The 13,416-nt window shown below is 38.9% G+C and overlaps 1 protein-coding gene across 1 annotated transcript; it reads right to left on the bottom strand.

Moving 5' to 3' along the window:
* Window positions 1–3,036: 3,036 nt before the first annotated feature.
* Window positions 3,037–10,585, bottom strand: LOC4323939 (protoheme IX farnesyltransferase, mitochondrial). Its single transcript, XM_015766928.3, has 7 exons — window positions 10,247–10,585; window positions 6,341–6,470; window positions 5,263–5,400; window positions 5,001–5,134; window positions 3,864–3,989; window positions 3,645–3,748; window positions 3,037–3,573 (listed from the first exon to the last, which is right to left on the bottom strand). The coding sequence occupies exons 1-7, from the start codon at window positions 10,528–10,530 to the stop codon at window positions 3,182–3,184; spliced, it is 1,308 nt and encodes a 435-aa protein (XP_015622414.2). The 5' UTR covers window positions 10,531–10,585; the 3' UTR covers window positions 3,037–3,181.
* Window positions 10,586–13,416: the final 2,831 nt, after the last annotated feature.

A 13,416-nucleotide genomic window follows, 5' to 3' on the forward strand; every position in this document is an offset into this window, starting at 1 on the left:
AAACGTTGCTGCACTGACTTTCAATAAATGCATAAAGAAATCAATGAAACACAAAGAATAAGTCTAATGCAAGAATTTGGAAAAGATTGACTCAGCTAACTTAGTCTATGGGGCTCTACATCAGCGATAACAAGCTAATTCAGTTAAAGCACGTATGCACCGGGGTGATTTTTGCAATAAAAACGAGTAGGGGATGGGCATTTGCAACAAAATAACTCGTGTGGTGGAATGTCAAATCAAGTAACTTATCAGGTGGTTGTTGCAATTTTCCCTTGAGATAAAGTATTGAAACCCTATTGAATCCTATAAAATTCCTAATAAATGCCTTAAGTCGTAATGTTTTGGAGGATTTTTAACATGAGGTTCAACATCATGGAAAGTTCTCTTTGAGTTATCTCTCATCCGATTCCTATGTTTTTTCTACAGTCCAATCAAATGATCATTCATACATTCTTTTTTATAATTTTTTGTTTTGTACTTGTATTTTTGTCGAAATCCTATGTATTTCCTATTCTCAGTTTTCTCAATCATGTGTTTTAAAGTAGACCTTAATGTGAGAATCTCACTTGTCTTTCATCTAGAAAAGTAGACAGCAAATTAAAGCGAGGGAATGTGATTGTCCCCATCAATGTTTTTTATGATCGACTCATTAAACATGCATGCTACTAGATGGGAGTAATAGTAGGCTTAGTAACATTAATATTAGTACTTGACCCAAAGAAATTGAGCAAAACGTTTGAAATTGATGTTCATATTTATATTTGAATTTCAAAATGCAAATAAACACTCAATATTTCTATTTAACAATATAGTGTATTTAAATCAATACAATTGAGTATTACTTGATCTCAAGAACATTTTCCATAAAACGGTACACATTTTGTCCTATTTAAACTTCAGAAAAAGTTTACACCTTTGTTTTTTTACTTCAAATATCAGAATTTATCATTTGTAGGAATAATGTAAATCCATATTCCTTGAGATCGGTTTAAAATTGTTAAATTTACAAATTAATTTACCTTTAGAACTTCCTATTTTTTGCATGCTGCGATGCGTCATAAATTTACTACTCCCTCAGTCCCATAATATAAGGGATTTTGAGTTTTTGTTTGCAACGCTTGACCACTTGTCTTATTCAAAATTTTTTAAAATTATTATTTATTTTATTTGTGACTTACTTTATTATCTGCAGTACTTTAAGCACAACTTTTCGTTTTTTATATTTGCAAAAAAAAATTAAATAAGACAAGTAGTCAAACGTTGCAAGAAAAACTCAAAATCTCTTATATTGTTATATTGTAGAACGGAGGGAGTAGGTTAGAGGGGATAGAGATAGTCATAGCCTTGTGGCGATGTTTGCTAAAGCTGAATTATCGTGTGAGTATGTGGGTCTCGCTCCTTTTGTGACAAGCAAAAGGAAATACCTTTTTCGGCAGCTTTTGTGTCACGTTGGGTTGAAAGCTTGGAGCCAGGCGGCCTAACAATGGACGAGTGTGACATGCTTACAGATAAACATCTTTTGAACTACGAAAGAATATAGTAGTTCATTATACTTCTTTGTGGCTCTTGCTTGTGTTGGTCTCCCTCCCTCCGGCCTAAATTAAAATCAATCTGAAACATATTACCTTTTTGACACGGCTATAGATTCAAGATTTTCTAAGCAGATATTCCTAACTCCAAAAATTCATGATCAAGATTTACAATTACGTTGATAACATTTGAATAAATCATTTTATTCCTATTTTAGATGAAATTTAAAATTTTAGATCACTATTATTTAACATACAGACTTCCAATCTATTGTGAATCTGAAATATAAACTATGTCAAACAGGGACGGTACTCTACCGTTCTGCTTCAAGAGTTGCTTTTTTTTTTTTGTTATCACACATATCCTATCCTAAATATCTAGATTAGCTCCCTCTCAAATTTGTTTTCAGTGAACATTTTCTATCGTTTTTCCTTTTTATTGTATCTTGCCAATGTTGATGTTGATAGCCCTTATTTGAGAAAAGTTTGTAAAACATGCTATGTTGAATATTGCTGTACCAAAATTATCACTTCAGTTCATGTTTCATATGCTCAAACCTACTCCACCTGTTATGAGAAGAGAAAACAGTGCCAGTTGAAGTTAGTAAACTTCGTGCAAGATTCCATAACTAACTATTTTGTGTGCACTACATGCTGTGATTGTACTCTCAAAGACATCAAGCTCTTCTGATTTACTCCCTCCGTTCCATAAAATAAGGGATTTTGAGATTTTACTTGCAATGTTTAATCACTCGTCTTATTCAAAATTTTTTGAAATTATTATTTATTTTATTTGCGACTTACTTTATTATCTACAATATTTTAAGTATAATTTTTCGTTTTTTATATTTGCAAAAAAAATATTTGAATAAGACGAGTGGTCAAACATTACAAACAAAAACTCAAAATCCTTTATATTATGGGACGGAGGGAGTAGATATTTACCGATGCTCAAAAGTGTGAAAATTGGAGGGGTTCCTTGACCATTTTTTCCTTAAATATTTCTATTTTCTTAATGAAATATAAGCGTAGTTCTCTCGTGTTTTCAAAAAAAAGTACGAAAATTTAACTTAGCTCTCTTGTGTTTTCGAAAAAAATTACGAAAATTCAACTAACACAAATATAAAAGCTGCCCTAGATTCTTTCAGGCTGGAAGGAGTTAATTGTTATGCTGATTTCCACTTCACTTAACTTCATTATGGATATGAAAAATACTTCGGCCTTTAATAGACTATTTCTAAATCTCACATGAGAACAGTCCGACTAGCTACTCAAATGTATAGCCGGGTTGGCAAATGCAGTAATTAGGGACATACAACAAAAAAATGTTTGCAATGATGAACATATGACCACCTAAACAGAGAGAATAAGACCATATACCACAGCTAGGTTCATTTGGCAGCATTAGCAAACAAAGTTTGAAAATATGCAGATTATTTCTGAAAGTATGTGCATTCATGTTACTCAAGACATCAAATGTAAATGGACATCAATTTTTACAGTCAGGTGAGCCCAAGAGCTAAATTTCTTGTTCATTATTTTCGAATCATATCAACATCAAGGACAAAGTACTTGATCAGGAAAATTTCCTTTGGAAGCCAAAAAAATATGGACCAACATTGCGTCCACAAGCCTAGTCCATGTAATATCTTTCATAGCTCATGACCTTGGGTAGAGACATATATAGGTACTGGTAAGAAAGGAAAAGGGGCCACAGAAGCATAGGCAACCGGAGGGCGCGAGTGAATACGAGAAGGTTTTCGGTCCTCACGCTTCTGTCTAGCTCGTTCTTCATCCTGCTGTTCAGCACCATAAAGAATTCCGGTGATTTCACTCGTCTGAGTGACATTATGCTCCTTTTGCTCATTAGGCAGCCGATGCAACAGAAGTCCAGCCATAAAAGCAGGAAGATACAAAAGGCTACCATAGAACATTCTCCTTGCAGTTTTGGGGGTTGGCTCCAGCACAAATGATAGAGCTCCAATTGTAAGGCCCAAAGTTAGAAGTGATGCTTCAAGACTGAACCACTCAGATGTGAGACCCCCTAAAATGCAAGTCTCATAAGTATTTTTTTTCAGAAAAATAAGGGAGGCAAAAGTATATAAGAGTACTTACAGTTGTATGCAAAAAATCCCAAGGGCAGCATGTATAGACAATTTCTGAGTGATACCCATGCAGTTCTTTTACCAGTAGGATCAGCAAAAGAAAACATTCGGTACCTGAATCACAAAGAACATACAATTCTACAAGTCACATACAGGTTTTGCACTTGAATCATTCTGATGTAAATTCTACAGTCAGTATGCTAATAATCAATTCAGATAGGAGAGTTACCCTCCAGCAAGGTAATCATTCCGACATAAGTATGCAAGGGCCATAAAATGTGGTATTTGCCAATAGTACAATGCAGCAGGGAGAATCATAGCATTCAGTGACAGTTCAGACGAAGCTGCTGCCCACCTGTACAGAAGAAGATGAAATTAAGGACTGAGATCATGTGGCAATGGAAAAAAAGGTCCCTCATTGGCATTCAACAGATAGGACATTGACACATACTGATAAGTCCATCAGGAACTAAGCTTGACATTTTACACCTTGTGCAGGCGTTCTAGTTTGTTACAAATACTAAAAGGTTTTTAGAAAACTAACAAAATCTAAATGAAGTGTGAAGAAATCACTGATTAAGGATAGATGCAGAGAAGAACCGAATATGCCTCTGTTTTTTTTAAAAGCATTAGTCCATACACATTGAACAGTTATGACTGTTCCAGTTATACATCTGATGCAATCATGACATTTCAGCCAGAATACATGAATTAACACATCTAGAGCATCTCTGGCATTCACTGTATACCCAGTGCATTAGCCCCTGGAGGCCTCCATTAGTCCAAACATCATAAAAACTAGCTGAATGCTCGTGCTTTCCTACAGATAAAAAATATATTTCAATATGACCTACGATAAATAAAAAATATTTTTTCCATGAAATGTGTTACCTATCATTTTGCTATAGGGAATATTCACCTTAATATGACTTCAGATATGGCTATCCATTTAGATACGATTAATTTTATACATACTAAGAAGTTCAAGGGGTAGTTTACAGAACTCCATTTAAAGTAGTATTAGATATAGTTCAGATAGCAGGGGTGGTGTTCCACCAGGTTACGAAATCCCAAATCAATCTCAATATACAAAGGATCAAAAAACAACAATGGCTTGTTATTTGCATTTTCATTGTGTGGAACTGCAAATAGGCTATTTGGTATATATATTCCATTGTTGCTTATGTTCAAAATTTCGCCACTCGTTCAAGAAATGGAGAGAGCTTTTGTTGAACTATTTTCTGACATTACACAGCAGTAAAACTAGGAAGCAAAGTAGAACATATGACACCATAACCCTCCATAGAAAATTTACTACTTCAAACTGCATTTAAGCAAACGCAAAATGGTTCAGCAAGTTGAATACCCTAGAAGTGGTGGTATGGCACCAACAACTGCTCCAACCCATGTATTTACAGGGTGTATTTGCTTCAATGGTGTGTATACAAATGCATACAGAATAAGATTAGAAGCTGCGAGCCCAGCCGCCAAGCCATTAGCCTGCAGAAACCTTGCCAAAATTTTACGGTGTTCAGATGTAATAACAGTACTATACCAACTACTGAAACGAAACACATTTAAAACAACACATAACATGTGCAGATAAATAGAGAAGATCTTGTACGAACCTTCCAAGCCAACAAAGCTGTTCCAGCAACTCCAACACTAGTAGCCCACATGGCAGCATGTGCAGGACTAATGCGCCCTGATGGTAGGGGCCGTCGCATGGTTCTTTTCATTTTAGCGTCATTCTTTATCTCAAACACCTAAAAACAAAGTTATTTCAAACTGTATTCAGATACAGATGCTTAAAGCAAGTACAGAACATTCATTTTCTCTGAACGAAAACAACTATAATTAACGAGGTCCATCCTAAACTCTTAATAGCTACAGATCCTGATAGGATGCAAATATTTTGGAAACAACGAAATGAACGTCTGACGCTTTTTATGACAATGTGAGTAAATGAAGAATAAAAGATGTGCAAGCATAAATATAATTAATATTGGAGTAAATTTCAGTTTGGGCTAGTTTTATTACCTGTATTGTAGTTTACACTAGGTTTTACAAAACTTATCACTTTACACCAGTTTTGTTACCAAACAGTTGCAGCTTGGACTGGTGACCCACCAGTCAGTGAGAAGCAAAGGATAAACAGGTTCATGCAGAGAAAATCAGACACCGAAGAATTGAGGAGATGATGTGTGCCAGCTCTTGCTAATTGATCGGCAGTGGTGAGCCTGTGAAAAACTGAACCAGCACAACGAGAAGGTTGATGTAACCTTAAAGGAATCGTTGGCTCTGTTTGGCTGTTCCTGCAGATTATGCGGAGTTCATGGAGAGCAGGTGCTTGCCACCATGCTGGAGCTCGTGCATCAACCCACAGCTGCACATGAGCATCTTGGATTCTTGATAGCTTTGCCAAACAGATTTGCATGGCGAAGTACTCGAGAGTGAAGGGAAGTAGCGAATAAGAGAGACCCGCCAAAAGGCGGTGGCAACGGTGGCAAGACAGCGGCTGAGATTGACGCATTGTCAAGATGAGGAAGAGGAAAAACAAAGGATCCTTCAAAGTGAAAATATTGCTTTAGGGGTGGTCTAAAGTGAAAGTAAGGTAAAAATAGGTGGCCTACTATGCAATTCACTCTAAATATTGGTTTAGTACAACATACTGATGGATAAAGCTTTCGAAAAACAAGCACATACCTGGTTGAGAGTATTTGCAGATGCTGCAACCATCATGGTACCAGCGCAGGTGCAACAAAGTCCAGCTATGTCTACCATGTTGCCACTTCCGAGCACATAACCAGCCCCAGATGTTGCCACAACAAGGGCACTGAATACCATAATAATAGAATATATGATCAAAACAAAGAAACAACTGACCACTTACAAGCAGTTCTAATGCTAGCAAAAGAAAGAGACGGAGTATATCACAGTTTTTCTCGGTAAGAGATAATGGCAGATGGCTAAGCCTAATTCAAAAGACTTTTGACAACCAATGTGTATTGCTCAAATATTTGAATTCAGTATTGATCCCATTTACATGTTCTGAGTTTCTAACAACAAATTCGACAGCATCTAGGGAGATTAAGAAGTCGTGTGCACAACTAAAAAGTGGCATAATGAAGTTTAGATAGGAGCCTGATACAGCAAGCTCTTGCATGCTAAGAGATTAGCCACCTACCGCCTGCAATTTACAGAATTATTGCTTATGCAACCTTGAAAACTGTTTGGCAATTACAAGTATGAATGTTTATATTGCAGTATAGATTACAAGAAAATTAAGCATCAATTATGCTTTGGGCGTTGTGGTCATCGAGGAATGGCATTGTTTTGGACAAGACATAAATGAAATCCTATATGCAGGTGATCTTCAGGGGGACACATTGGACTCGCTTCTGGGCCTTACTACAAAAGAAGTTACCAAGGGAGCAGATGAAGTGAGTGTGCCGTATTTTGGAGACTATGGTGATGGAAACATTTCCAAGCATGGGTGGATGTTTACTAATAGGCTTTGTGCTAATGCATTGTCATTCAAGCTTAAATTTTATGAACATGCAATTTTGACAGCATTATTTATTTTGAACTGGAAATCCTTGTAATGATGAATGGTTGAGTGCATGGCCTATGCAGAGGCTGGAATAATATATTCCTTTATCTTAAAAAAAAAAGCATCTAACTGTTAGGAGTTTCTTATTCTCTATTAGTTTAGTACATAATAGAGAGTTAGAGATCATGATGGTTTTGACTAGTCCTTTATATCATACACCCCTTCTTTTACTCAATCCAGAATGACAATAAAAGTCAGATTGACTCTCTTTTTTTTTCCAAGCAAGAAAATGGATGGACAAGTGTCTGGTTGCTTAGCACTCAATCCAGAAAAAAGGCTTTCACGCTAGTTGCTTAATCTGTTGTACGTCTCTTTACTTTGGATTTTTCTCCCCCTGGTCACAAATACTTGTTGTTTTGAACAAGCATATGATCAAAACTTCTAAAATTTTGAGTATCAGCATCTTCTAGAGTACTTAAGTTGCATACATAAAGATCATACATGTAGGTTTGTTTCGAAAGAAATACTATCATACCATTATAATTGGGTTATGGGTCCTATATATATTTTACAGCTATTTGTCAATTGTGACATGAGTAACTTGACTAAATTCTATTGAGGACATGAAAGAAATCTGAAAGACAAAATGCGATGAAGCCAAAAACAGAAACAAGAACCAAGGGTATTTTCTTATACTACTATAGAGAACATTTAAGCACTGCGAGGGCAGTAAGCAGCAAAACTTTACCAATGATTTACACTGATAAATCATCAAGGTGAACCAACCTCTAAGTTGATAATGGATGCGTTTTAAAACATTGATGAAAGCTCATTAGGGATTAGACATAAAACAGATCTCCAGCACAAGTGATGTTCTGGCAAATTCATGCATACTTGAGCACATAGAGATAGAGGTCCTAAAGTTCAAAAAAAAATGGTGAAGATAAAAAACACGATTTATCATACACGTGACTCTTTTTCTCGAAGAGACAAACCACAAGCGCATACGTCAACATATGAAGGCGCCAACATGCAAATTTCTTCTATTAAGTGCTGACTCATATAAATGCCAAACATACCATTCTTACAATGACAAGAAAACTGAAATGCTTAGGTGCTAGTGCCACGTTTGTAATCATGAAATTTTGTTGTGCATCTTTACAATACTAGCATTGAAATGACACACTTATTTATCATGAAATTTAGTTTTGCATCCTTGACATACGGACATGACTTTTGCCTTCTTTTTTCTACAATACCTTTTCAATCCAGTTCTATCGTATAATCAGAAGAAACAGGGGCGACGCCACAGCAAAGCATCGGGGTCTACTGACCCCGACGATTTTTAACAAGCATGTTATACCCCCTCTATTTTACCGGCACTGACCCCGGTCAAAAAAAGTATTAGACCCCAGTAGAATTAATTAGTTGAAGCCCACTTGTGATTAGCAGTAATGACACAACAAACAAATTAATATCTAAGCTAGGTTAGCCCAGCCCACATAATGAGAAAACGCTTGGATTTGAGCCCACGAGGCTAGAAGCCCACTACTCCACTAGTCTCCAGAAATTCCCTATTTTGATAACGTATTCTAGTATTCCTTCCTGGTAATTACGGAGTCTCGACTTCTCGTCTTCAGGTCTTCTCGAGTCACACATCTAGGCAAGGGCGGGCGAGACGCCGGTATGGCCGGACGGGCGGCGAACGGGCGAATCGGTGAAGACCAAAGACGTCAAGAACTAGGATTAGGTGATCAGTGACGCCGCGACGGCCAGTGCGAGCAGCCGAGCTACCGTTTGATCAGGTAAGTAGGTAACCCTATCCCAATTTTTTTTTCTGCGGGGACTATCCCAAATTCTTGTTTTCTCATCTCTGAAACCTAATCTTAGGAATTTAGGGTTCTGAAATATGCACTTTTCAATTTATTCAGACTTCTGTTACATGGCCTGATGCCTGATGGTCGTGAACGAGGAGGATTGAATCATATATTCATAATTCTTTTTCTTCCCAGCATAACGGATGGTAAGAAATTAGTGGTTTTGCTAAGAGTGGCTGCTTATGCATTTGTTGTCTATATTGTGTAATTGTGTTCCTGATCAATCTTGTTCTATAACTATTTCATAGGCATGAAAACTATGATGGATTGATTCTTGAAAACAAAAATACCCCCCATGGTGATAATGAGAATTGTGGTGGAGTAAATTCTACGGAATCGTATTGGTGATCAATTTATGAATGATCGTATCATATGTTTCGTCGAGCCGGAAATGCTAGCTTCAATTCTAAATAATGATGTGGTTGTTGGCTTTCACAAGATGGAGGATAGGAGCCGTAGACAAGATTTGTAACATGTAAGAGGTAACCACTACAGCAACAGACTTTATTTTATCATAATATGCCACTGTTAATTTAGTTCTATCTTATGCATAGTCTTAGGTCATTGCAAGCTATAGATCTACTGTTAGTATCATTAGTTAGTAGACCCCGGTGACCATTTTTCCTGGCTTCGCCCCTGAGAAGAATTACAATAAGCTAATTTGCTTAATGGAGCACCATATGTTGGCAGAGGACAATAAAAGAAGGGGTCGATTTGGCACAGCCCTCAAGGGGTCAGGATTCACATTTTAATATACCAATTTAAATGAAATGGCCTTAATTCTTACATGGTATACATATCAATAAGTAGTAATGAGCTCCTACTCCTTTGTGATAAACGGAACTTCAGTGCATATAGTCATATACTAAGGTTTGACTACTCTAATGAAAGACCGCAAAAAAGTTTTTAGCATCCTAGAAGTTAGAACACAACCATAAGAACTAAATATACATAGCATTTATCCCAATACTCCAATTCAATTATAAGAGTTGAAAGTAACCTTATTGATGAAAGATGAAAGAAAGGAGGTAATTCCATTTTACCTAGACAACAAAATGAAGACAAGACAGAGCTATTTGCAAGAAACGCACAAACATCAACTGGAAAGGTGCGTGTGTTTTTTTTTCCACTTGAACTAAATTTACTACGACAAACATGGGAGAGGGAGCAAACTGCGCACACCTTAGGCGGGCTTTGGAGAGCTCGAAGTAGCACCTCCCGTAGTGCCTCAGCGCGTCGGAGACGGATCCAGCTTGCCTCGAAACAGCGGCCGCGGCCGCCGTAGCCTCCGCGACGGCGGGCACAGCGGCGGCGATGGTGGGGGCAGACGAGGAGGAGGAGGAGGAGGAGGAGCGCGGCGATGCGATGGGAGCTAGAGCCGTGGCCGGGTGGTGGGACGTGTCGGGGATCAGGCGCGAGCGGAGAGCCCTCGCGGCGGAGGCGGCGGTCGCGCCGCCCCTCCACATGGCGGCGGCGGCGGCGGAAGGATCTGGTGAGGAGCAGGTAGGGACGAAATGGGGGAGGAGAAACGAAGGCGAGGAGTGGACTTTTGGAGATGGCATGGGCCGGGCCCGTTGACCAATCTTGTTGTAGGCCTAATTCCACTTGGAAATGTTTAGGTGGTGTTTGGTTGGAGGGACTAAAGTGAGGCCCCCTTAATCGATGAGGAAGGTCCTAACTTATCACCACCAAACCGCTCCAAACCGACAATCACTTGCAAAATCCAAACTAAAGCCGCTCCAAGTAGAAAAGCTCATCCAAACCGCGTGTAAAAAAAATGCTAATCGAAACCAGCCCAAACCAAAGGGGCAGTTCCGAAGCAGCATAGTGTAAAAAAATGCTAGCAGAGTATCACTAATGTAGCTTACCTGTATGACCTTGATAAAAATATATATATAGAGGGAGAAGCATCTCTCCAAATATTTTTTAAGAAGAAATTGTGAGCATGTTGAGGATTGAACGTGGGATCTTAGGATTGAAACCACATACCCCTTGCCACTACCATATTAAGTGCATCTCATGAGCCATCTAAATTGATTGTGGCCTAAATGAGTGGGTGCAATTGAAGTTGTTTGGTTGGTCAAACTGATTGATCCTGAACTCAATGGGATGATAATGGGGTGATGTTATGAACTCAATGGGATGATAAAGGGGTGATGTTTCGATGGCTGTACATGAGTTGTCTTCGTTTTGGGCATTCCACCTCAGCCGACTTAGGGAGTCGGGGGCTACTTTTGCATCCGCTTTGTACGGGTTCTCTCGTGCGTACATCTTACCAAACAGCTCACTCACTTCATCCACAGTGCGAGCCAAGGTTGGTGCAGGTAACCAAACACGCTCATAGGTATAATGTATAACAACAGTGGCTACAACAAGTCAATATAAAACACGTTGTCTCCTACAAATAGGTTTTTTTTTGTTACGGCACAAACTCAACATTGTAGCCGAACGGAGGTACAGTACAGTTGCAGCTGGCCCTCCGAAGCAGCCCTAAAGCAAGAAAATGGGTTGAACCTATTCTCAAACCAATCCCAAACCAAAAGAAATCCATAAATGTGGTTCTAAATGCTGCAAAGAAAATATTGAGAAATGATCCATTCAATTACTAATACTAGTATTTCATATTTCAATGGTGAGAATCTCACCTATTTTTCCTAAATGGTGGCTACTACGTTCTTCTCCGCTTTATTTACCGAGTTGCTGGCTACTGTCCCACAACTCGCATTGCCTGTATTGTTGTCGAATTAATAGGGATTTTGGGGCAAATATGTTGGGGATTTGAGGAAGGGAAGGACACGAAGGGCCGTTGGGCAAAGTAAAGGGTGACCGAAGTGGAAGACTATGAGCCACACTAGAAAACTAGAAAGAGATGGTGAGCCTACTTTGTCATCCTAGTGTGGATCTATACAATGAAACCATTTTAGGCCCATGGTTCTTGCAGGCAAAACCACTCCAATCTAGACCATTTCCACCTCCCACCCAAACTGCTTTAGACTATTTGCACCTTAGTCAGCTTACACTTATCTAAAGTTAGCTAAACTTAAAACTAATCCAATAAAACCATTTTAGTCCAAACCATTAGCAGGCCTAGCCCCCGTTGCGGGCACATTCGCATATTGTCTCTAAGCACATAAGGTTAAGAAACATATAATTATTTTGTTACATTATGATATGTCTAATACAACCTACTCCAATCACGAGGGACAAGGGCTTGAGACAATGCACTATAAGAGCAAGATCAATAATATAGCTAACTACCGATGCTAAAATTACACACATCCGCTTTTGTACCAAGCACAAAATAGCCGATTAATACAGTGACTATCTACAACTATTTACCTTACACAGATGCCTATGCAGTTTTCTTTTTTTTTAATGATGAAGCGGTCCCTTTCTCTCAGCTTTATCTATTCCTCCTTTTAGATTTGCTAAACATACAGTGAATACACTAGTACTCCTATCGATCACCGATTTGCTCGCAGTGACGGCTACAGGAGTTGATAAACACACAGTGAATACACTAGTACTCCTATCGATCATCGATTTGCTCGCAGTGACGTCTACAGGAGTTACGAGCACCTTTCACCCTTTGTGGTGAAGCCTAGGCGGGGCCATAGTTCTAGCAGCGAAGTGCAGAGGAGAGAGGCAACTTTGCACGATGGTATAAAGTAGATGAGTGCCGGCAATGGATTTGCGGAGCTTCAAGGGCATGGGTTGATGGGCACCTCCTGGTTCATTCTTCTCTCTATTGCTTCTTCCCTCCTGACTCCTACTCAACGTCTCTGTTTGAGATGGCCGCACCGCCACTTCTCTAGGACCGTTCTGCATAGATGGTTGAACGGCCCCATAAACTGCATGGGGGTGTTGCTGACATCGGCTCCGACCTGGTGAAAGGCAAGCTGCGGCGCTCTTGGAGCGCATGCGAAGCAGGCAATAATTTAATCATCAGCTCAACATCTCTCACCTCGCGCTCTCTCCTTCAGCTTGGCTTTGAAGACTAAATATCCATCTTGTCACCAACGAACCGCTCTCTGTTGTACTTGCTCTAAAGAACTCGGGTCAGTTTTGCTACATTTCATGCACACATTTTTTTTTCAAATATTTTGATTTGTGTACTAGATTGCATCGAGGAGGTTTTTTATTTTACTTTTTTTCCTCCAAATTTGTCGTGCGGGGAGGAGGAAAAATTCTGTGGATGCATGAGGAGGGATCAAACTCATGACTTGAGTAGTGCAAGCACAGTGCACGCCAGTAGCCACCACGCCATGCACATGTTTTTTACCAGTTTAATACAAGTTGTATACTACCTTCATAAAAAAAAGTGATTACTAATAATTATCCAAGTGAGAGTA

The sequence above is a fragment of the Oryza sativa genome, chromosome 1 (assembly GCF_034140825.1).
Source record: "Oryza sativa Japonica Group chromosome 1, ASM3414082v1".
NCBI lineage: Eukaryota > Viridiplantae > Streptophyta > Magnoliopsida > Poales > Poaceae > Oryza > Oryza sativa.

Excerpts from the sequence above, each read along its gene's own strand:
- LOC4323939 (XM_015766928.3), bottom strand. The coding sequence starts at position 10,530 with ATGTGGAGGGGCGGCGCGACCGCCGCCTCCGCCGCGAGGGCTCTCCGC. Across the intron at positions 5,401-6,340 it reads CTGCAAATACTCTCAACCAG|GTGTTTGAGATAAAGAATGA; the intron begins GTATGTGCTTGT and ends CTTTGTTTTTAG. Across the intron at positions 5,135-5,262 it reads CAGCTTTGTTGGCTTGGAAG|GCTAATGGCTTGGCGGCTGG; the intron begins GTTCGTACAAGA and ends AGGTTTCTGCAG.